General features: G+C 37.3%; 1 protein-coding gene across 3 annotated transcripts in view; it reads right to left on the reverse strand.

The window, feature by feature from the left end:
- Window positions 1–25,171, reverse strand: part of A1CF (APOBEC1 complementation factor) — a 106,291-nt gene that overhangs the window by 50,011 nt on the left and 31,109 nt on the right. For all 3 annotated transcript variants that reach the window (XM_066349801.1, XM_066349800.1, XM_066349802.1), the window contains exons 3-5: window positions 11,658–11,792; window positions 9,701–9,831; window positions 1,717–1,955 (exon numbers count right to left, since the gene is read on the reverse strand). In XM_066349801.1, coding sequence (XP_066205898.1) covers window positions 1,717–1,955; window positions 9,701–9,831; window positions 11,658–11,792 — 505 coding nt within the window. The remainder of the gene's footprint in view (window positions 1–1,716; window positions 1,956–9,700; window positions 9,832–11,657; window positions 11,793–25,171) is intronic.

The following is a 25,171-nucleotide window of genomic DNA, read 5'->3' on the forward strand; positions in this document are numbered from 1 at the left end:
CCACCAGTCTGCCTACCTTGTCTGTAACCCAGAGGGCAGTCATATAGGCTCTGAACTGCCTGAGTGCTGCCTGCAGTCAGCTGCAGCTTCTTAAAAGTGTCAGCAGTACCCCTTTCATTGGTTTTGTGGTGAAGCAATGGGATCAAGACCTGGGGGTGGACTGGAAGTGCCATGTTTCCTACTACACACAGGCCATGGGTATCATTGAGCGGCATAATGGACTCTTTAAGCAAAGACTGCGGCAAGAGGGATGCACCAGCTCCCTCGTTGGATGGACATACTACTTGTGGACGGAACTCTGGGTTTTGAAAGAGAACCCTTCCATGGGGGCCTGGCACCTGTGGAGGTTCTCATGGATCAGGTAGATGCTCCCATCCAGTTGTAGATACACACCAGGACACTTTACTCAAGCTGAGCTTTGGGCGGCAAGGCAACGTGCTCCTGCTTGACCCAACAGCCCTCCTTGGAAAGGCCAATGGCTTCAATGGTGGACATAGCCCTGAGGGCTATGTACTGGCCCTTCACCTATGATGGGCTTCCAGTTAACTCCCTGGGCAACCGGCACCTGGCCGCCTAAGGTAGAAGACTATCATTATCCCTTGAGCACTCAAGAAGATATCATTGTGAAGGGCACATTTGTAATTTCCCTGTGGCTTATAACAAGTTCTCTCAATTTGCTGCACATAGAACCAGAAAATCCTGGTATATCCAATAAGATTTGGTATGCCCACCCAGGGTGGCCTCTGGTACCTGCTACTGTATTGTCTGTGGACAAAACTCTGGCTGTTATTCTACCAGAAGGGAAAGATTTGCCTCTCTTGGTATCACTAACAACTCTCTCTTTTCATCCATAGCTTAGTGCTGGCAAATGCCTTGGTGGACATTGTAAGCCAGGCCTTGCATATCCTGGCAGAGGAGACCTAAAAGGTAGAGCTCTAAACTTGGGAACCCCTCCAAGAATGGTGGACATCTTTAGCAGTGGGCTGGCACACCACCTTGATTGTCATTTTTGGTATAGCTTTGCCTCAGTAGTCTGCTGCTGTAGTCTTTACTGTTTCTGTGGGATATGGATGCAGTGTACCTCACTCCTCACACAGGGACCATTGCAGAAGATACCTGTCATGTAGACTGTGAGGTGCGCAACCCTAAAGGGGTAGAGTGTAGGGGAAAATACTGTAGTTAGGCTTGCTATATTGTTTTCCAGCTGCAGTCACATTGCATAATTAGTGATGTGAACACTTGGCAAAAAGCCATTTTTTGTGTGTGCACACATAGGCTATATACTCTCTGTGGGATAATATAGCTTTTGAAGAGTTTATTCATTCTACATTGCAATGGACAACATACCCTATTTCTAATAAAACTGATAATAATCTCTCTATAAAATATCTGATTCATATATTTAATTTTAAGAAAATTCTTTACTTTCAGGATTCATGATAGGATAGCTGGAGCTGCAAGTTCTAAATTTCTTCAGTGCATAGACTGAATATTTTTCAGAACCCAGTCTATGAAAACTTCAGGGAACTTAATTTATTCTGAGATAAATAAGAATAGTTTTTAAAAAAGATAGCATAACCAAAAATATATAGTGAAGTTTAAGAGCAAAAAACCCCCCACCACCACAACAGTAAACATTTGTTTCCTTTGCTAAGGAACACAGTAGCATGTTGGAGGGGGTAAGGAAGATGCGGTTTTGAGCAAGGGGTTGCTAACCTGGCAGAAGTTTCCTCCGGGCCATGGCGGCTGCCCTGTGACTCTGGTATTCCACAAACGCAAAACCTCGGTTTTTTGTTTTATCTGCAGCACTTGGGTAGACAATGATGTCAACAACTCCTTCGGTTACCTTCTTCATCTCTGATAAGATTTCTTCTCTCTTTTTGGTTTTTGGAATTCCTCCAACAAACAATCGGCAGTTGTCCACACTGGCACAAACCCCTAAGAGACGTCCATTTCTGCAAAAAAAACAGACATCTGATTGGTGAGGATCCAAGTGTGATTAAGGTTTAAGACAGAAGTTGAAAAAATATGGCCCTGCACCTGACATGGTGTATAGACATGAGATGTTTGGTCTTTACAGTGAGCAAATTATTTTTGGAAAGTCGTGGCTGCTTTTGAGAAATTGGAAAATCTGTCAGCATTTGCTCTATTTTTTTTTTTTAAAGGTATTTTGGAGCTGAATAACATCTGCTGTTTTTAGATTAGATGTGGATTTGCCAGTTGTCAGTTCTCACCCCTTCCTAAAACATCCTCAATGCAGAGGCCTTTCTACCTGCCCACATTACCCATGTCCTAACCAGCCCTGTGGGTGTTTGAGTTTTGAGTTCGCAATCCCTGCTGTTTCCTTTCTTTCCATCCCAATTGGGAAGCTATTCTAACATGACTGCTATTAAAATAGTCCCTTATGCTTGAACAGATTTTTACATATTATCTTATTTGGCCTCTACAAAGAGCCTTTGAGTACACAAAGGTGTTATGTCCATTTTTCCCATGAAGAACTTGCGACTCCAGGAAATTAAGTGATTGGTAGATTCTTAGTTCAGTTCCTGTTTCTTCCATTGAATGCTGTTGCTTAGTATCAAGTTGAAGCACAACTTCCTGGGCAGACAGTATATTGATTAAACATTTTTGGGAAGCATTTGGAAAAATGTATCAAAAATCTCCAGTGTGTATAACCGTTTACCAAATATTGTCCCTTCTGAAAGTGACCTTAGGAAACAGATATATAGCAAGTATATTGTATAAGGATATTTATTACTTTTATTTAAAATAGCATGCCTCCAAGTGAGAAATGAGCAAAAGATCCCAACATATAGGACTAGTTTAATGTATCTCAATTGAGATGTTACTCACTTTGGGGCTGGAAATTTCCTCATTGTGTATCATAGTACAGCATATTTGTCACCCTGATTCTTACCCACTAAATACTAGTAATTACCTCATTAGGTCACTGAAAAATGCCTCTTCACTTTTCTAAATATCCCCTAGGGTGGACAATAATGCTGCTGCCTGAGAATCACCAATTAACAAAAGGCATTCATAGTATAGAATGATCTATAATCACTGAACATGATAATGTAGTAGCACATTTATTGGTTAAAAAAAGCAGTTTACAATGAGCTGCTGGGTTTTAAAAAAAGACTACAAATTAAATATGTGAAAAGGCTATTTTGATTAAAACTGTATAGAAAATTTAGAAAGGCAGTAAAAGTCACATAGCGATTATCTTTGGGCAATGGGTTTATGGAGGAGTCGTTTAACTTTTATTACTTTGTAGGGTTTTTGTTTTGTGTGTGTTGCTGCTTAGGCTGTGTGACTTTTATAATAATACATGGTTTTTATAAATAAGTCAGATTTCCTTAACAGAAACTTCATGGTTGTTATGATTAACAATGCTCATCCAGGATAGTGGGAGACTGCTGAGTTCTTGAAATTGGTGACTTTTGTCTGTGTGCCAGGTACTCTGGTCAAGGTTGGGCCACTGTATTCATTGTCTTCTCTGCTTTTCTGAAGAACCAAGAACCATATAGCAGATCCATGGCAGGTCCCTCTCCATTACTCTAGGAGCATGGATTTGGGGGGGGGGGGTGAAGGAAGGGTTGATATATTAATCTTTCAGTTTTTTTTTAAATACTTCACTTTAAAAAATGCTCCATCCTAGATATTATTTCTCCATGTATAAAATGCACCTTAATTTGGGGACCCGAAATTTGAAAAAAATATATTACACTAAGTTATTGAACTGAAGTTTTATTCATCATAAAATTCATACAACTCATCACTGTCAAAACTCCCATTCATTAGCTTGTCCTCATCCGTGTCTGATGATGAATCACTGTCTTCATATATTGCCTCATCCTCAATTCTATCTATGGCATTTGAAATGCCTCACTTCTTAAATGTCTTGACAACTATCTCAATCTGATATTATCCCAGGGTCTTTTCACCCAGATAAAAACTTCTTCTATAGTTGGTTTCTTCACTCTTCTGGCTGGTGTCAAATTGTCATCAGCAATTCTTCTTGTCTCATGATGAACCATCTTTGTGGACACAGTTATTCCAATTGCCCTTTGCTCTTCAATTTGTATCTTTAACTCCTTCTCTACACCAGGCCATTTTGCTGACTTGCCTCTCATGGCCTTCTTCTGCCCTGTCATTTTCAGTAGGGTTTCTTCTTCCCATAGCCAGTCTCAGATTGATTTCTCAGTTGCAGGAGAACCAAATTTACGTTCAGCAGCACAGTTTCCATTTACTTATGCAAACTGGATCACTTTTAATTTGAATTCAGCACTGTATAAAAATATTTTCTGGCCCTGGCCGGTTGGCTCAGCGGTAGAGCGTCGGCCTAGCGTGCGGAGGACCCGGGTTCAATTCCCGGCCAGGGCACACAGGAGAAGCGCCCATTTGCTTCTCCACCCCTCCGCCGCGCTTTCCTCTCTGTCTCTCTCTTCCCCTCCCGCAGCCAAGGCTCCATTGGAGCAACGATGGCCCGGGCCCTGGGGATGGCTCTGTGGCCTCTGCCTCAGGCACTAGAGTGGCTCTGGTCGCAACATTGCGACGCCCAGGATGGGCAGAGCATCGCCCCCTGGTGGGTAGAGCGTCGCCCCTGGTGGGCGTGCCGGGTGGATCCCAGTCGGGCGCATGTGGGAGTCTGTCTGACTGTCTCTCCCTGTTTCCAGCTTCAGAAAAATGAAAGAAAAAAAATATTTTCTGAGCCGTTTTTGGACAGAATATGGCAAAATGTAACCTACCATAATATACCGGCAACAAGTGCAAAACAGTGAGCTCAAAGACAACAAAGCACGAAAAAGCGGAAATGCAAGTAAAATAATCTACAACCACTGTGTAAGACACACCCAGTTTTTAGACCCCAAATTTTTCAAAAAATAGTGTGTCTTGTACATGGGGAAATAAGATACTTAGAAATGATTATTTTTGATTTTTTAGGGCTGGTTATATATCAGTTACCAGCAGGGGGAGCCTAGAGGCTCCATGTCCTATTTTTAAACCTGTGTGGTTTGTCAGGCACCTTTCCCAGAATTGCTTGGAGAAGAAAAAGCATCTCTCAAAAGCTGAGGGCCCAACTTTAGTGTCTCCAGAAGCCAGGCATTTAGATGATGCTCAGTGAATATTTGATGAAGAGGAGGATGCTTGGACAATTGTGAGTCTTTTCCGATAAGAACCTTATCTATCTCCTGGTAAAAGCAAATCAAGGGTTATTCTCTTCTCTGCAAGAGGTTCTCTCTCTGGCCGATTCCACTGACCCATGGCATGGTAGAAGTAGATGAGGTTGGCTCTGGGGTGTCTATTTTGCTTGCTCACATTCCATTTATCCTATTCCTTAAGTTTTAAAGCCACTCCGTGCCTTCATCTTGCAACTGACATGCAACCTGAACTTTGGAGTTGCCATCAACTTTATTTTTTAAAGTGCTTTGTCATATTAACTTTCCTTCCTTCACTCCCTCCGCCTCCATCACCATCACCATCACCATCACCATCACCATAACAATCATCAGCAGACATTTATAGAACATCTGATATGTGTCAGCTTTATGTACATTATCTCATTTATTTTTTATAACATCCCCATAAAGCAGGTATATTTTTATTTCTGTTTTATAGATAAAGACACTAAAATTCACAGAGAATACTGTTTCTTATCAGTGACTCTAGTGGACTGATCAGACAGTAGTCCCCCCTTATCTGTAGTTTTATATTACATGGTTTTAGTTACCTGTATCAACCGAAGTCTGAAAATATTAAATGGAAAATTCTTGAAATCAACAATTAATGAATTTTAAATTGTGTGGTATTCTGAGTAGTGTGATAAACTCTCATGCTGTCTCGCTCCCTCCTGCCTGCAGTATATCCCCACTGTGTGTGTTAGACTTGCCCATCAATAAACTAATAGTGGTCTGAGTTAAAAACAACAACAACTGTCGCAGTAGTAGAGGGCTTGTGTTCAAGTAACCCTTGCTTTACTTAATGGCTCCAAAGCCATTCACATAACTTTTATTACAATATATGGTTATAATTGTTCCATTATATTATTTATTGTTGTCACTCTCATATTGTGCTAAATTTGTAAATTTAGTTATGTATGTATAGGAAGAAATAGTATGTAGAGCAGGCGTAGTCAACCTTTTTATACCTACTGCCTACTTTTGTATCTAACATGTTAGTAGTAAAATTTTCTAACCACCCACCGGTTCCACAGTAATGGTGATTTATAAAGTAGGGAAGTAACTTTACTTTATAAAATTTATAAAGCAGAGTTACAGCAAGTTAAAGCATGCTTCACTACCACCCATAAAAAAGCTAGAATGCCTACTAGGGGATGATAGGGACCAGGTTGACTACCACTGCTGTAGAGGGTTTGGTACATGGCATCTGCTGGGGCCTTGAAACATATCCCTCATCAGTAAGCACAGGGCCTATTGTATTCATATTTATACCCTGTGTATTTTCAAATACTGTTGACAGACTTCAGTGGGTAGCTGGTTACCTAGATACAGCATAGCTGCTGATTCCCTACATAGCCATTTCTACATCCACTCAATTTAGAAGCCATTTTGGGAATAACCCTTACTGTTAAAATGTCCAGGTTTCATGAAAGACCAATGAATGGGATATCTCCCAATCCCTGACACCATATACCTATAATACTAAATTTTTATAGCCCTTTCCAAAACACTTTACTCTCCAGATGGTCTCTAACTTAAGATGATTTGACATCATTTTTGACTTTACAATGGTAGAAAAGCCATAATCATTCAGTAGAGACTGGCTGGGCTAAGCTATGGAATTCATTAGATTAAATGCTTTTTAACAAGATATTTCCAGGTTATAATGGGTTTATTGGGACATAACCCCTTGTAAGTCGAGGAGCATCTGTATATTATTTCATATGACGGTTGCTCAGCACCATCTTTGTATGATCCAGGTACTAATAATAAAACAGATGCTGGAAAAGATCAAGGATTTGTCCCAAGGAACCTGTGCTAGACTGCAGATCCCCTGACTCCTGCTCCAAACAATGTTCCACACACCAGGCTGAGATCTTTTGGATCCATGGAGGCATGTATCAGAGGAGAGCTTTCTTTATATTTTCTCCAAGACTCTGCTCCAGAATCCAACCTTGGGACTGAGTGCCTAGGCTAATAGTAGTTGGCAAATCCAACTAGATTTTTTGTGGCCCAGAGGTTTAAGGAAAATACCCCAGTAGTTGATTGAATTATAGAATTAGAAGACTAACACATGACTTATGTTGGGCCTGTAGAAGGTGAGAGAAAAATAATGGTAGGAAATCCACTCTCTCTGTGTTCATCAAATGTGAGATTTCATCACTGTGAAGGCACATCTCCATTTCAGAAAGGAAATATATGTGAAAAGCTACATCTTATAATCAATAAAAAGTGAAAATATGTAATAGTACTTTCAGTAATTTATTGACCTATTACTGTGTTTGAAACACTGGGCTAAACACTTAAAAATCTCTATAATATCTCCACCATAAAACCTATGAGATAACTGTTATTATCTCTACTTTATAGGTGAGGAACTGGAGGATCAGAGGGTTAAGTTACTTGTTAGCACTCAAGTGAAGCCTGTCTGATGCAAAGCTATTGCTTTTCAACTGCTCCTCTCCGCTTTATTCCAGATGGCCCAGGCCTTCCTTTAAGAAAGGATTTATGACAGCTCCCTCTCCAAGTGAAGGGTTTAGAACTCAGACCTTTCATGAAGTTAGCTCTGTTACCAGCTTATGAAAACCAGTTATTGATGGTACAGACATTTGTGGCCTGGAAACCTCCACTAGTCCCGTGGTTTCAAATGTTATTTCTATTTGGCTGATCCTAACATTTATATTACAACTATGAACTCTCTCAGGGGTCTCAAACTAGCGGCCCGCAGTAAACTGCATGTACGATTGTGCTTGTTGTACTGATTTTTTTTTTGTTTTCAACTGCAGTGAGAAAAGTGTTGCGTAACAGTTGCCTTTTGTAGACCTAGTGCGGCCCGCGGAACGGCTGTGATCTTGCTCTGCGGCCCACATGCTGAGTTGAGTTTGAGACCCCTGATACTCTCTCCTGACTTTAATATCAGACAGTCACCTTTTCAACATCTCCCCTAGAATCTTTAATGTGCATCTCAAATGTAAATTGTCTCCCAAAGAGCTCTTCTTGTTTCTTGCAATTCTCCCAGTTTTGTTTTGTTTTTTTCCCCATCTCAATGACACTGTCACCTCCACAGATAACTTGGGCCAACATCTTAGGTTTCCTCCCTGAATTCTAAACACGCACTCTAAATCCAATATTTAGCCAGACTCATCTATACTGCTCACAAAAATTAGGGACTATTTCAAAATGAATATAAAGAGATAAAATATCCCCTAACTTTTGTGAGGAGTATATTCAAACTCCAAAATGTACCCCAAATCTGATTCTTTTTACACCTTTACCACGAACCACCCTGTGCAACTGCCAGCGTCTCCTGCCTGGATCTGCCCTACGGCCGACCCTTCTCACTGGCTTCCCTCTTTCAGTCCTTACCCTGCTGCTTGGTCCATTCTTCACCAACAGCCACAGTAGTATTTTAAAAAGCATGAATCTCATTAAAATTCTTCTATGATTTTCTCTTTTTATTAGAATAAAATTTAAGTTCTTAAACATGGAGTGTAAAGCTCTCCGACTGTATTGACTGCAACTCTCAATTGCTTTGCTTTTTTTTTTTTTTTTTTACCACATTGGCCTTCTTTCTGTCTCTCAGATGCATTTCCTTTGAGATCTTTGCACCTGCTGTGCTTTCTCTAGAATAATCTTCCTCAGGGTATGACTGTCATGGCTGCCCCTTTTCATTCAAGACTCAGGTAAAATTTTACTTTCCCAGAGAATATTTTCTTTTCTATTTTTTTTCTTTTGACAGACAGAGAGAGTCAGAGAGAGGGACAGATAGGGGCAGACAGACAGGAAGGGAGAGAGATGAGAAACATCATTGTGACACTTTAGTTGTTCATTGATTGCTTTCTCATATGTGCCTTGACCAGGGGGCTACAGCAGAGCGAGTGACCCCTTGCTCAAGCCAGCGACCCTGCACTCAAGTCAACAACCATGGGGTCATGTCTATGATCCCATGCTCAAGCTGGTGAGCTCACACTCAAGCCAGTGACCCCACACTCAAGCTGGTGAGCCTATGCTCAAGCTGGCAACCTTGAGGTTTTGAACCTGGGTCCTTCGCATCCCAGTTTGATGCTCTATCCACTGTGCTACCACCTGGTCAGGCCCAGAGTATATTTTCTTAAATACACCAAGTTAGAGTAGCTACTTCCTCCCACAACTTTATCCCATTTTCTGGTGGTATTACTTTTTTATTCTCTTTTAAGTATCTTATACATCCCCTTGCTTACTAGGAGGACAGGAAAATATATCTTGATATATTTCTAATATTTTAAACAATTACCAAGCACATATAAATGAAATAGATAAATTTTGTTGCTTTGCACATTGTACAGAACTTGGTTTGTCACTTTATATGTGTTGATATTAAACATATATTTCATTAAATTGATTTTTCCCAAGGAAAAGAATTAACCTATTTATGGTTTGGCTACTTTTTGCATTTACTATATTAGATAAACTTGATAGAAAAACAGATACAGGTACATTTTCTGATTTACAGTTTATCTAGAAGAGGAGGATCTTACCTAATTTCATAATTATTAAGTTGCTTGATTGCATTCTTGGCTTCTTGTTTATTTGAGAATGTTACAAAGGCATATCCTCTATTGTTGCCATTAAAATCCATCATCATTCTCATTTCATAAATTTTACCAATCTATAAGTAATGGAAAAAGAGAAATTTATATTTATGCATTTGTACTTCCAAATGAACACACGCATGCACATGCGCGCACACACACAATGTTTTCTGAAGTCTGTCACTGCCATTATTTATAATTTTCATCCCAGGTGGAATGGTTTGCATATTTTCATACTGGGTTCAGGTCCATTATCTGATTTATGGGCAAAGTCAAGCTAAATAAACAAAACAAAATAAAACAAAAATGTTTAGAAGTAGCATTTCAGCCTAAGTTAACAGAGCAAATGATCTTTCACTACACAGCTATCTGGGGATTTATAAAATGTCTTATGGGTACGAAAACACACTTGTCATCAGAAGTACAATTTCTTGATAGATTTCCCCCTGCCCTCTCCATTGGTCTCTGAAGTCTCCTTAGTTTTATCTTCATTTGTTAATACTCTACCATTGATATTTAGAATAAGAACCAGGAAACTAATTTGGAACTTTGCTAAACCTTCTTAGCTGTCTTTTCCCACCACCATGAAATCAAAATGAGTACAGAAGATGTATTTCAGAGGATGGTCTGGGAGCCCTGTCATTTTCATCATCTGCTGAAGGTAAACACTAGTCCTAATACAACTAACCCAAAGCCAAGACCTCCACTCTAGGAGGGTACTCACTATCCCTCTGGCTCCAACTCTTCTGCTTTGCCTATATACTACTCCCTCCTGATACTTCAAACATTCTCCAGAAATATAGACTTATTTATTCATTATTGATGGCTGCCATAAAAAGAGTGACCCCAAAAGAAATGAGGGGCAGGTATGAGAAGAAGAGGCATCCCTGATATGCTATTAACACTGGTTGGTTACCCCTTTTCTCAGTCTCAACCCACCCCGTGGTATTCAGTGCAGGTCAGCTATTTCATCTGGACTCATTAGGAAACAATTCAGGCATGTTTCACCTCTGTGTTTCAGGTGCTCATTTTTAGATTCAGGATATAACATCCTTACAGGATTAAGTCCTCATAAATTGCTCACATACTAAGTGGGACTGTATGTACTAAATTAGGAGCAGTTCTAAATCTGAGGCTGAGTTACACACACACACACACACACACACACACACACACACACACGCACGCACAACTGATTTTGGCATTTAGGGAAAGAAATAGCTAAATTCTAATTTTTGCTAAATGTTTAAGGAATATGGCTATTTAAACACCCTTTGATAAATTATTTAAAATAATGGTTAATTTTGTACTCTGTCTTTAATTTGGAGCTAGGTAAGAAAACATCACTTGGAATTAAAACTGAGGAAATTTATTTATTAATAATTATATAATTACTTTGAGACCTTTAATAATATAACTAATTTCGTTGACACATGAGGGCAGACAAGAAATTGAAACTTGCAGAAAAAAAATTTCATTCTGGGTCAAAATGTATAAACACATGCTTGAGCTGTGACAAACCTACCCATTCTTTTTATGTAAAAATGTCGCACACACATTAATATCAGGTTGGAGCAATATCTTTTTTTAGACAGGCTGTTGTAGTGTTATTGTATAAGGATAGACATGTTGAGCTTGCAGGGAGATGGCATGCCAGAGAAGATAGGGGATTGAGTTAAGAATTGAAAGTTATCAGCAGTGATGTCAGTAACAGCTGATGTCAAGCTGTGAGTAGCAAGATAAAGAGCTGAGACAATCACTAACAGGTAGGAAGGTTTTAACTGCTTAAGGAAGTGTGACTGGAAGAGAAACCATCACTGGCAAGGAAAAATGAGCATGAAATTAAAGTGAAGAGAGGAATACTTTTCCTATGAAAGATAAGAATATTTAAATTTGGACTTACTTTTTCACATAATGGTATAAGTTCATCCTCAAAAAGATCTCGTGGAAGTTTCCCAATAAAAATTTCACAGCCCCTTTCTGGGGGTGCAGCATCCCAACCAGGTGGAGGGCCCCCATATTTTCTTTGTCCATTTTCCTGAAAATCCAGGGTACATTGTATGAGGGAGAGAAGAAAACAAGAGATCTTTAGCTGAAATTTCTCAATTATTTTTTATAAGTATTTCACAGTAAGAAACATTTATCATTTACAAATAATAATTGACTATTCAGAGGATAAAAATCATAGAAGTCTCTTTTGTGTGGATTTTATAACCGTGCTCTATGCTTCGGTGATTTGCTTGAGATGAACATGTGAAATCTTATAAAGTACTGAAAAATATAAGGGGTTATTATTTTTTTTCTGTTATCTTTCAAATCGCCAAAGCCTGCTCATCAAAGGATCTGCCTGTAATGGGGATGTGCTCTGAAGGCTGTGTGGTGTGGTGATGAATGTTCTGGAGCTGGGCTACTTGAGTCTATGACTCACAAGCTGTGGGTCTTGGACAAATAACTTCTCAGAACCTGTTTCCTCAGATGCAAAGGGAGAATAATCTTAGCTTTGGATTAAGGAGATAATGCATCAGATATGGATGGTACAGCTCCTGGCATGTGATACATATTTATTCATTATTAATTCCCTTCTTGCCTCCTTGAATTTAGGTTTCTTCATCTGCCAAATAAGGCAGCAACAAGACCCAAAATAGAAACATTGTGAAGATTACCGTTGGAAGGAGTGGCTGGCTAATTTAAGGGGTAGCTAGGGAGGGATTTCAATCTATTTTCAAAGCTGACAAAATGGTGCGAGTTGCTTACTAATGTTGGATCTCTTTGTGGGGAATAATGTTATTCTCTATCCAGAGAGAATTAGATTCTATTTTTTCCTTTACCCTAACAAACACTTGGTTAATTTAATGTCCTTATTTGGGAAGGAGTAATATTGGTGCTTCTCTGCAATACTACCTATATTTTTCTAGAGATTAAAGACATAAAAGTACCTTGGGGCCCCCAAATGAAGTATAGGCCTAACCTACCATTGTTGATTTGCTGGGGAAAGGTAAATTTCCTTTCCACTTAGGCATAGCCAGGACTCTGTCGTTGCGCTTTGTAATTTTTAAAGAAAGGAAATTATAAGGGACCAAATATCAGTATGCATTACTAACTTCTACAATTAACACTTAAAAAATTTTATACTATAACATGATACATGTTGGAAAAAACAGTAATATATAAGGTAAAAAGAAAAATTCCCAAACGCACCACCCTACCCATCGTAGAAGTATTGTTAAAAATTTCACTGCCTTTCCAATACTTTTTATGTATATTTAAAAAAGACATGGTAGTTGTTCCCCTCCCCCCCCCAAGGACAGAGAGAGTCAGAGAGAGGGACAGATAGGGACAGACAGACAGGAACAGAGAGAGATGAGAAGCAACAATCGTCAGTTTTTCATTGCGACACCTTAGTTGTTCATTGATTGCTTTCTCATATGTGCCTTGACCGTGGGCCATCAGCAGACTGAGTAACCCCTTGCTCGAGCCAGTGACCTTGGGTCCAAGCTGGTGAACTTTTTGCTCAAACCAGATGAGCCCGAGCTCAAGCTGGCGACCTCGGGGTTTCGAACCTGGGTTCTCTGCATCCCAGTCCAACGCTCTATCCCCTGCGCCACCGCCTGGTCAGGTGACATGGTAGTTGTTTAAAAACATTGTTTCATACAATAGTCATTCGAAGCCAAAGTAAGACAGTTTCTAGTTTCATTGATAAATCTTTATATATACCAACTTGAGTCCTTCTCAGTTATTTAATGTGTTAGCACAAAGGCTTTTTGGATGACAGTATTTAAATGATATCTGTGATTGTGATCACTTTTTAAATCTTAATGATTTATATTATATTGCTTTAAATTAAAAAAATGTGTGAGGGATGTTTTTACCTTGTCTTGATTACTTTGTGCTTTAAATGTCTGGATATTTTTAATTTTACTAAATATTTTAATATTTGCTTCAAGAGTTTTTGTATTTTTTTCTTCCCCTATATTCTTGCAAGATTATCCAGTAGTTAATATTTATTATCACTGAGAAATCTAAAAAATAAAATGTTTCATATTTTTATTTAAAAAAATTAAGAACCCAATAAGCTATATCTCAACTAAGAATTCCTTGAAAAGTATAAATATCATATTTTCAGAGACATATTAAAGATTTTATTTACATACCTTCTGACAAATGCCTATCTAGCCCTTACTGCCAGACACTATTCTAATCCTCAGATATCTTCAAGGGTTGTGAATTTTTACTATCCTCATTTTACGAGACACATGGAAGCCCAGAGAGATTTAAGTAGTTTGCTGAATCATGTAATTAGGAACTGAATTCAGGATTTGAACTCAATCTGGTTTCAGAGTTTATTAGTTATGTTTTCTTTCTTGATAATGGAGTCTTCATCATTTGTAACAGATCTATACTTTTAAATATTTATTTATAAAAAATTTATCATGCCATTACATTATAAACTCTGTTGCATTTAAAATCGTTTTCAATTTTCAATCATTTTATTACACAATTTTTTTAGAGGGGAGGACATCTCAGTTCTACTGCTCACATAAAGCAATATTTCAATTTGCCAAACCACGGTCTACCTCCTTGGGTCAACTCTCATCATTTGTGTGATGGTGATCCCACTGAGGCTATTTTTGCATATCTTGAAGATCTAGACGTACTATTCAGTGGATTACTGAAGAGCACCTAGGATGAATTTGGCAGCATTTTTACTCTTCTTGTTGGGGAAACCAAATTTGCACCTCACAATAGTAAAGTGGCTATGGCAGAATTTCTGATTTGACAAGCTTTGTCTGATAATTTGAAAATAAATAGGCAATGAGCATATTAGCCTTTTTAAATTTTCCCTTCAACTTTCCTTCTTGCTATAATTGCTAAAAATGTCACCAGACAATTTTTTGCAAATCATGTGTGTGAGGTGATTCATCTGCTTATGAGCTAAAGTGATTGGACAGGAAATCTTATTAATTGTTTTTCTTTGGTTTCTATAAACACTTGAAATAAATTTCCCAATAATATGTTTTGGGATCACAAAAGGTCTGACTGGTTCAGAGATGCCACAGAGTTCATTCACTGGGCGAGGCTTGCTTTGTGAACCACCCACCAGGCTTGGAATTCATCAGTGGTGGAGATCCAGGCCAGTTTAAGACAGGCACTGGGTGTTCGTTGGACATGGGGTCCAACGAACCCAGAGTATCTGTCCATTACTCAGAAAGGACAGTTGGGAGCTGGATTGTTAGTATTTTGGGCACTATTTTTATAGTTAAATTTAAAATAGATAAAGCCAGTTATAACTGCTTTCTCCTCTCCTGTCTGATGTCCTTCTCATGGAATGCATTCCCTGCAGCAGCACAAATGTATTAATAGTTCACAAAGAAAGAATATAGGATTTTGTTTCCCATGAGAGAATGTTAATTCAACTCTGGAAATTTTTATTTTCCCAGTTGAAGACTTGGAAATCATTCACTCTCTGTAGTCTCATACGATTAGATGAAAACCTTCATCCACGTAAGTTAAAAATTGAAGACCTAATTCTAACTATAAGTCCAGTGGCTTTAACTTAAGTATAATATACCAAGGCTACCCAGGAACTTCTGTGTGTATGTCAAGAGTTTTTGGAAGTTTCTTCTGTCACAGATATTATAAGTTTGTCATGATGAAACCATAGAATCTTTAAGGGATTGTGTATACCATTTTCTTGACCTTGAATAAAACCACACAAACTTTAACAAATGATTCTGAGAAATACATTTTAGCATGAAAGTCAGACAGATGGTGAACATTTTGACCAACTGACATCTGAACTTATTATACAACTAGAGAATCTGGGCCAAACAACCTTCTCCTACAGGATTTTAAAAAGCCGGATACTTGCTTTTCCAGCTTTTTTTTTTTTTTTTTTTTTTTTTTTTTTTTTTTTTTTGCAGCTGGAACAGTCATAATTATGAATGAAGTTTTAAAATAAAGTTAAGTTCTGGTGCAGAAGTTGTAATATTGCAAACTTTAGTTTTGAGTGTTCTGTAATGGTGGATGCATTCTCATATTATTCCGGATTTGTGATAATAGTTTTAGGGTTCATTATTACAAGCTTACCCTTGAATCTGGTTCTTCAAATCAAAAGTTTACGTGAACCAATATTCTTTAAATAGACTCTTTTTCTGCTTTATCAACCAAAATTAGCTGTTACAACTTGCACATAACAATAACAGCAGCAAACAAACAAACAAAATTCTGCTAAAACAACAGCTAACCCTAACTGAGTGGGGCACTGTGCTAAATGCTTCACCTGTATTAATGCATTTAATTTTCTCAAGAAACCTATGTGGATGATACTACTTACTTTCAATTTATAGATGAGGACTCCAAGGCACAGAATGTGTCCAGATTCGTACAAAGAGTGAGTGACAGTGACAGTTCTTTGTATCCTGAGTCCATGCTTGTAGTCATGACATTATTTTCCTCTTGTTTTTATATATTAACCTTATATACTCATTATACAAATGAGGAACTGAGTCCAGAGAAATTATGTAAATTGTCTGAAGTCACACTGGTTTAATTTATTACAGACAACACTAGAACAAAGGACTTAACGATTCTTGATCTGGTAAACTTCATGGTGTATATGCTGCTCAAAAGTCATGATGACTTTTCATGCTTACCAGCCTCATAATTCAACATGTTAGGTGTTATACCTACTTTCTTGTTCAACTTCACCAAACATGGAGACCAGATGGTTTGTTGTTACCTATAAATGAGTCCATTCATAAACTGGAAGAACATTAATGAATGAACCCTCATTCAGTCTGTTTTTGTTTTCATGAATAGTAATTTCAATTCCTTTCATGATTCTTTGGAAATTTTATATTCTAAAGCTGTAATTATCTTTGTGGTTTTGTTTGGTTCTTTGTGTTTTCTTTTTGCCAAGAGGGAAGAAACTATGTATATTCCTTTCCTAAACAGCTTTCAGATCTTCTCCTGTCCATTTTCCAATGACTACATATTTATTTCTGCTCCTTTTCTCTCAGGTGCTGCACAATATACCCAGAGTAGGTGACATTTATAGCCTTCTTAAGCGTGACAGTCACCAGGGCCACACCCAGAACAGTGGTTCTATGGCAGACCCTGTGGGCTGTTCTCACAGTTGATGCCGATGCATTGAGAATGTCTCTCTGCACTGCATCTACCGCACTTTCTGAATGAACAGTATATTTTCCCAGCTGGTGACTTGTAAGAGTGAATAAAAATCTTTATCAGACATTATTTTGATGACTTTCCACTTTTCACTTATGTGACAGGGCTCAAGGCAAATAAATCTAAAGGACCTTAAATAAGATGTCCCAAGAGGATTCTTAAATGTGATATTTTTGTTGCCTGAGGACAATAGACAAGGCTATAGGGAATATTCATCTTGTCAATTCTTTATAAAAACAATTACTGGTATGTGTTTTATGTATTTGGTTTGGTCACCTTCATATCCTGTTAAGATCAACGACTTCATGTTGGTACATCTTATTTTTAAACAGAGAATTTTTAGAAAGCAGAATTTATTTAACTTATATACTGTGGAAATTGGCATTGCCCATTTAGTTTTTTTACAACAATATTTGCAACGCATATGCAATATGAATGCCAGATATTATTTTTCTAAAAATAGGAAGAGCAATAACAACTGGGATATAAACGTAATTTGTAAAAATGTGGAACTACAGTGAGAAACAGAGGAAGGCAAAGCTAGGACATAAACATAGTACACAAACAGAAATTTAGCTTTGTGATCATATAGCTTAGCATTTCTAAAATGTGGTATGTGAGATGGTATTAGGTTGTTTATAAGCCAATGTTTTATTTTAGCAGTTATGCATTTATTTTATTGTGTATTTAAAAATATAATCATCACATAAAACTTGTGACTTTTCCCTTTACATTAGAGAGAAAAAGTTTACTTTTAAAATTAACTTGAATAAAAATAGTGAATTGATTTAATGAATTTTATTTTTTTTTATTTCTTATTTTTTTATTTATTTTTATTTTTTTATTTTTGTATTTTCTGAAGCTGGAAGCGGGGAGAGACAGTCAGACAGACTCCCGCATGCGCCCGACCGGGATCCACCCGGCACGCCCACCAGGGGCGACGCTCTACCCACCAGGGGGCGATGCTCTGCCCCTCCGGGGCGTTGCTCTGCCACGACCAGAGCCACTCTAGCGCCTGGGGCAGAGGCCAAGGAGCCATCCCCAGCGCCCGGGCCATCTTTGCTCCAATGGAGCCTCGCTGCGGGAGGGGAAGAGAGAGACAGAGAGGAAGGAGGGGGTGGGGGTGGAGAAGCAAATGGGCGCTTCTCCTATGTGCCCTGGCCAGGAATCGAACCCAGGTCCCCTGCACGCCAGGCTGACGCTCTACCGCTGAGCCAACCGGCCAGGGCCGATTTAATGAATTTTAAATAAATGATATTGGTGGTGTTTGTGGCAAAATGCACCAGGAAAAATACAAATGGCTTTTGGTCCCTGAAAAATGATCTATTTGTTTCCTTCTCCCCAAAGCCCTTCCACTTGATCTTTAAAAATGTACGATATGGTTCATCCAGGAAAACAACTATTTGTAAAATATGAATCATGTTCCTCTATCACTTTGAAAGGCTGACTAGTAAAGGGCTATTTACTAGAAAAATAGTCCTAATTTGATTTCAAGTTATAAGTTGTTTTATAAAGGGAGAACTAATTTGCTATCAAACAATGCATTTAATAATATCTTTAATATTTTCCCTTTACCTCTAAGGGTTATACGTGACAAACTATGCTTTAGCAATTCAGTAGCTTGACATTTCATTAACACTCTTTAAAAAATAGCCTATATTTTGTAAAGAATTTTATAATACAGCTTTTTGGCCAATTCATGGAAATACTAACTTCAATGATATCCTTCCACAAAACTGAAAATCAGAAAATTTTCGTATGTGTATATATGTTTCAAAGAGAATAAGTAAAATGCCAATTCACTTCCAAGATCTGTTCACATTTTGCAACAAATTTCCCATCATGATGAACCGCAAAAAATGTGTTAACAGTTTTGATACCAGGATTTGCTGTGTTTATGCCCACTTCTGGCTCAGGCTGTGCATCTTGACACACTGCTCCAATCTGCTTAAATTCTATCCAAGAAATAACTAGGTACAATTTGGTGATTGCTTTATCTATTTTGAGCCTTTATCTTTTTGGAACATAGAATTTACTCAATAGGCCCATCCAAGTTTTTATTTACTTGTTTACTTTTTACTTGCCTTTTGAATCGACTAATGTTATAACAGTCAAAGATCTGGTTAAATGATATAAAGCTGTCCACATGTAGGTAAGGACATTTGTCCATGTGCAGATAAAGAACATGTAATTTGGGTAATTGCTCTCCTGTCCTTTCCTTCTTCAACATGTGCCAGGGAGAATTCCATCTAATGGATTCGTTTTTATGTGAGAAACATATATGATATACACTGAGAAATTTTATATGCATTATTGTCTTTAACAGTCTTTCATGACTTTAGATTCTGACAAGCTGACAATCTTGGCAAAACACTAAATCTTCCTGACTTTATATTCTTTATTTATAAATGAATAGGGTTGACTAATGAATTGCCAGGGTCTTGTGAGGGCGTGAGGATGATTGTGAAAGGGAGGCAGGCTTTGACACCATATTAAAATATGGGAAAATGTTTATTCGATGCTTTGTGAGTTAGTCAATAGGATTTTTACAGAGAATATTATAGGGATTTTAAAAATCAGTGTGTATCTCCAGTTGCATATCCAATTAAACCTATTTTACTAACCACTTAATAACTGTCTTTGCATTGATTCACTTTCTTCAAAAAACTTATGTAGAAAAGAAAGTATGCATCATTCTTTTTTTTTTTTTTTGTATTTTTCTGAAGCTGGAAACGGGGAGAGACAGTCAGACAGACTCCCGCACGCGCCCGACCAGGATCCACCCGGCTCGCCCAACAGTGGGCGACGCTCTGCCCACCAGGGGGCGATGCTCTGTCCCTCCGGGGCGTCGCTCTGTTGCGACCAGAGCCACTCTAGCGCCTGGGGCAGAGGCCAAGGAGCCATCCCCAGCGCCCGGGCCATCTTTGCTCTAATGGAGCCTCGGCTGCGGGAGGGAAGAGAGAGACAGAGAGGAAGGAGAGGGGGAGGGGTGGAGAAGCAGATGGGCGCTTCTCCTGTGTGCCCTGGCTGGGAATCGAACCCGGGACTTCTGTACGTCAGGCCGATGCTCTACCACTGAGCCAACCGGCCAGGGCCACATCATTCTTATAAGTTGAGTATTAGTATCCTGTCTTACAACTGGAAGGTAACTATAAAAGTTGCAAAAGAGGGAAGTCATGATTAAACTCTAACTAGACAATGTTGTCTATTGAAAGCTGAGCGCTAGTCCTGCTCTCTGTGTTTAAAAAGGTTAGCAGGGGCTGGAGAGGTGTTTAAGGCATACCTCCAACCACTAACTTTTCTCATCTGAGTATTTGAAATGGGATTGAAAGTGGAATAGTTTTCTCAGTATGAAATTCAAAGTTATTAATTCTGTGTTAATGTACCATTTAACTTCTTATCAGCTCTCTCCAGGCACCTCTGAAACAACGTTAATAAGAAAGTTGAATTCCTTGCAAATTCTTAATTGTATGGCTTTGTGATCTCACTTTGTTTTCTTTTTAGTCTGTTAGAAAGCTATCTTTGCATCTCATAATGGTTCTGAAGACAAAGAGTCACTTATTTTTGGTTGCTGATCTATATTAAACAAACAAATAAGAATTTTAAAAATCCTGATGTTGCCTGCAAGCAAAGTCTAAAGTCCAAAAGAACCGTCCCCTCTTCTGTGCTTTTGAGTCATGAAATTCACACTGATTTTTAGGCTGATAAAATGAAAAACCTCATGTGCTTCCAGCTTTAGCGAAACCACATAGTTTGCAAAGGTTTTGAACTTTATATTGAAAAACTTATATAGAATCAAATCTCTATTAGACTTTTTGAAGAGAAATTCATTGCTGTTGGAAAACAGCTTCTGGAATGTATTTCTATTTCTTGGGCTGCTGCATTTCCCGTCACACATTTCCACAAAAGTATTCACAGAACTGTTCCTGCATTTGGAATCTTCCACACCATGCTGTGGCATTTCTGGTTCATCGAAGTAAAGCTTCTTAAGAGCATTAAGTTGGCCTGTGGGCGGCTGGGGTGATAAGCTTAGGGAAACACGGGCCTGTGATGATTTGCTGATCCCATCCTGTTCTCATGCTTAGCCTACCTATTTAAAGAATTAGTATTCATGCATTTGGTGAATGACCTAAGTCTTTGGATAGCAGGAACATGAGCAGGTGGTGAGAACAGGCAGTAGATGAAAATGTGGGACCTAGGAGCTATATTTTACCATGAAGTCAAGATCTTATTTTTGTCCCTAAGTCTTTTGTGTGGTGCTTGGAAAAGAATGTCACTCCCAGAGTGTTTTCCCATCTGCCTCTTGCTGAGCAAATGTAGCTAAAGCCAATTGTAAACATGGAGGTCCTAAGTTATTTATTTTTATTGCATTATTTGTAGAAAAAAAATGCAATTTGAGAAATGCCTACATAAAATTACTTAAGTACCAAAACAGACAAATGGGGGATTAAACTTAATTTGGGGCATGTTGGAAGAAGAGAGTATATCTTTGTGTCAGATTTCTGTTGATCTAACACCGTCCTTTGTACTTAAGACGTACACATATTCACTGAGAAATTGAACACATTAGAATACAGTAATGTGGTTGTATTGAAACTCCACTTAAGAGAACATACGTAGAAAGTAAAATGAAAGAATATTGTGTTCCTAGTTTGAGGGAATTGAAGCTAATGACCAATTAAAAGAGAAAGAAAAGAATGAAGCCCACTTTTTAAAAAAATTTATCTTCTCTATTTTACCGCATCTTGGAAATTAAGACACACTGTCCTCACTGCTCAAAGGTGTTGTGCATTTTACAAGTATTTTGGTTAAGCAGTAATAAGAAATTTTCTTTAAAACTGTTAATTAGCTTCTAACATAGAGCAATAGATTAAGGATTAGAGTTGGGGTCAGAAAACTTTTCCTGGAAAAAGCCTGATAGTTGATATTTAAAGCTTAGAAAGTGTGAGAACTTTTAATAGCCTGCAATCCCTACAGAAACCAGCTGCCGCCACATTTGAGTCATGGGTCATAGTTTGCAGACCTCTCGCTTATGTCTCTGTTGCAGTATATAACTCAGGGTTTTTCTATGTATGAAATAAAAGGATTGGACTTTATTCATATAAAATTCAAACATATAAAGATTTCGAAAGAATAGCCTAATGAACCCAGGAATCTATTATCCAACTTTAATAATAAAGTTTTCCCCATAAAAATTTTTAATTGTTCTCCTCCTAATTCTCCTTAGAAATTTTTGGTACTTGATGAAATTTTTTCCTTATTAAAAATAACTACATAATTATAGAAAGTTTGAAAAATAAAGAATATCAAACAAGAAAAAATTATCCTAATCAGATACTTATATTTTATTATTTTCTAAAGGTTCTTTATTGTATGAATAAATTCTTAAAATATTATTTGGAAGCATATATGTTTTACACTCTAATTTGTAAGTAAACATTATTATAATTTAGACACATTTCCATGTCTTTGTTTGAAATCGGAGCTTTACATGGCTGTATAATTTAGAGATACAAGGGTGATCATATATTATGTAATCAGAAATATGTTATTGGACATTTAAGATATGTTTAATTTTTAAACATTATAAGTTTCACTATTATGAGCAGCCATATGTATAAATATTTGTCCTCAGACTTTAGGTCAAAGAGCATGGCCAGTGTTAAGCCTCTAAACAGAAAGCACCCACACCTCTATTGCTCATGTAATGCAATCTTATGTTGTCATTTAAATTTTGGATAAATTTGTTCTAATTGCAACTACTTTATATACATTTTAGGTCAGGCAGTATATTTTATACTTCTGTAATAACAAGGTTATGCATTATGTTCAGTAATGTGACTAAGGAAAATAAAAGAAAAACAAAAAACCCGTTACGCTTACCAAGGATTAAGAAAGCAATGGCACTATCACACTTCGCAAAAATGTATTGTGTTGTAATGATTCTTAGGAAATAAGTTATCAATAAGGTAATTAGACAAACAGTGCTAATACAACACACCATATTTTAAATAATTTAAAATTATATATAAGTTCCCTGAGTCAATTTAAAAAATATTCAGACTACTTCAGGGTAATCTAATTTTAGTTGTAGTAGATTTAAAGTTAATGTAATCTTATCCCACACTGGGTGGAAACTTCTCTGAAAATGTTCATTTATAAAAAAATCTACTTGCCTATCTATTTAATTAAATTTATTGGGGTGACATTAGTTTACAAATGTACAACTCAATGAAACATCATCTACACACTGTGTTGTGTACCCATCACCCCAAGCACTGTCTCTTTCTGTCCTCACTTCCCCCCTTTGATCACCTCCACCTACCTGCACCCCACTTTTCCTTGGCCTAGTTTTAAGGAGATGATTTCAAATGTCACACATGTTATCACGTCACGGAGTTTATGACCCACATAATTGATGAATTCTTGAGGGAAGAATCATCATAATGTGACTTTTTTTCCTTGACTCTCAAAGAAATATATTTGTTTTAGAAAATCTGGGACATTCAGTTAAGAATTAAAAAGTAGGGATAGGGAGCACCACACATAATTCCATTGCCTGGACATAAAGACTTTGAACAAGTTAACATTGCAAAGTACTTACTTCCAAAATATTTGTATGTGGCATAAAGCAACTATGAAGTTGAAAGATTAACTCGTCAACATCACACAATTTTTTTATCAATATTTATTAAATGTCCACTATTTGCACAGACTTGCATTGTTTCTTTTACACTTTGAAGTAATTTGATAAAATGATTTCAGCTATCAATATCTAAAAGTATCCAATTATTTTAAAATGATATCACAACATGTATTTTCAAACAAGCAGGCATTGTTGCATCAGTAGCCATAGAGTAGATTGGCTCATGTTATTAAGTAACCTGCAAAATTCTATTTTTGACAGCTGTATTTGTCCTGCTAGTGATAAGAAGGCACAAGTTAGTCACCCTCCGCCCTCTGTTTTTTTAATTCTTGTTTTGCAAGTATTCAACATTCAATATCAGACTACAAAGTTACAACAGAAGTATATCTTTCAAATCCTAGCTTAGTTGATACCATAAAATTTGAAATGATCACGTTATGGCTATGCTCCCTAAATTGTATTAAGATGTTTACTTTTGTTTTTGCACACTTTTTAAAAAAATTATTTACAAAATTAGTTTAGTGGGGTGACATTGATCAATAAGAATACATAGGTTTCAGGTAAACAATCCCATAGCATTTGAACTGTTGATTTGATGCTGTTTTTTTAATAATAATATTAATCTTTCTCCTAATTATAATGGGAAGTATTGAGAAAGCTAAGGATTTTCCATAAATTACAAAAGAGTTTGAGGCTGTGTTTCAATACATATGGGTTTCCTCTTCCAAACAGTTAGTACAGTTGCTGACCAAGGATTAGACTGAGCAGATATTGGAATCACAAAATCATGACTCAAAGAGCGGGGGTATGTCCTAGTCAACCTTGTGGGAAGTTAAGCCCTAGAGCAGTTAAAAGACATGTCTAATATCACACAACATATTTGTGATAGAAACCAGTCTCTACAAGTCTCTAATTTTCAATACTTTGCAGCCAAAATCAGTAGGAACTTTCTAATTTATTTTAAATGATTGAACTGAGAGTCATGTATATAGTCACATCCTGATTAGAGACTGTAGATCTAGATCACTAGGTTTTAGAATTTTTGGTTTCTACATTATTTGGGAATTTCTGATCTAATAGTCATTCTACTAACAAATATTATTATTTAAAGTGAACCATGTTATAAAGTTTAGACTTAACAAATACTTTTAGAATGCCCTAACAGGCTGACTTTTAAAATTGCAATCTCAAAGATAACACTATAGCAGTTCTTAGTTTTGTAAATCTTGTCTGAAATTTTGTCCAATAGCAGTGGAATTATATAGCCTTTAAATCTTGGGCAACTTACCTAACCTCCTTGTGCCAATTTTCTTATCTGGAAACTGAAGATGATCATAGTTCCTTACAGTGTTTTAAGGCAAAAGTGAATTAATATACATACAGGTGGTAGAATATAAGTGCCCAATAAATGTTTACTATTATTATTTTATTAATATGTGATCTTAATTGTTATTAACATTTTGTCAATGTAATTGACTATATAAGATCAAAGTAATACACAGATGGGCCATGTATTTTTAGGAATATTTTATTTGAAAACATTTTAAATTATAAAAGTAACACTATTGTTTATTTCCTTTATAATG

This window comes from Saccopteryx leptura, chromosome 9, assembly GCF_036850995.1.
Source record: "Saccopteryx leptura isolate mSacLep1 chromosome 9, mSacLep1_pri_phased_curated, whole genome shotgun sequence".
NCBI classification, from domain to species: Eukaryota; Metazoa; Chordata; class Mammalia; order Chiroptera; family Emballonuridae; genus Saccopteryx; species Saccopteryx leptura.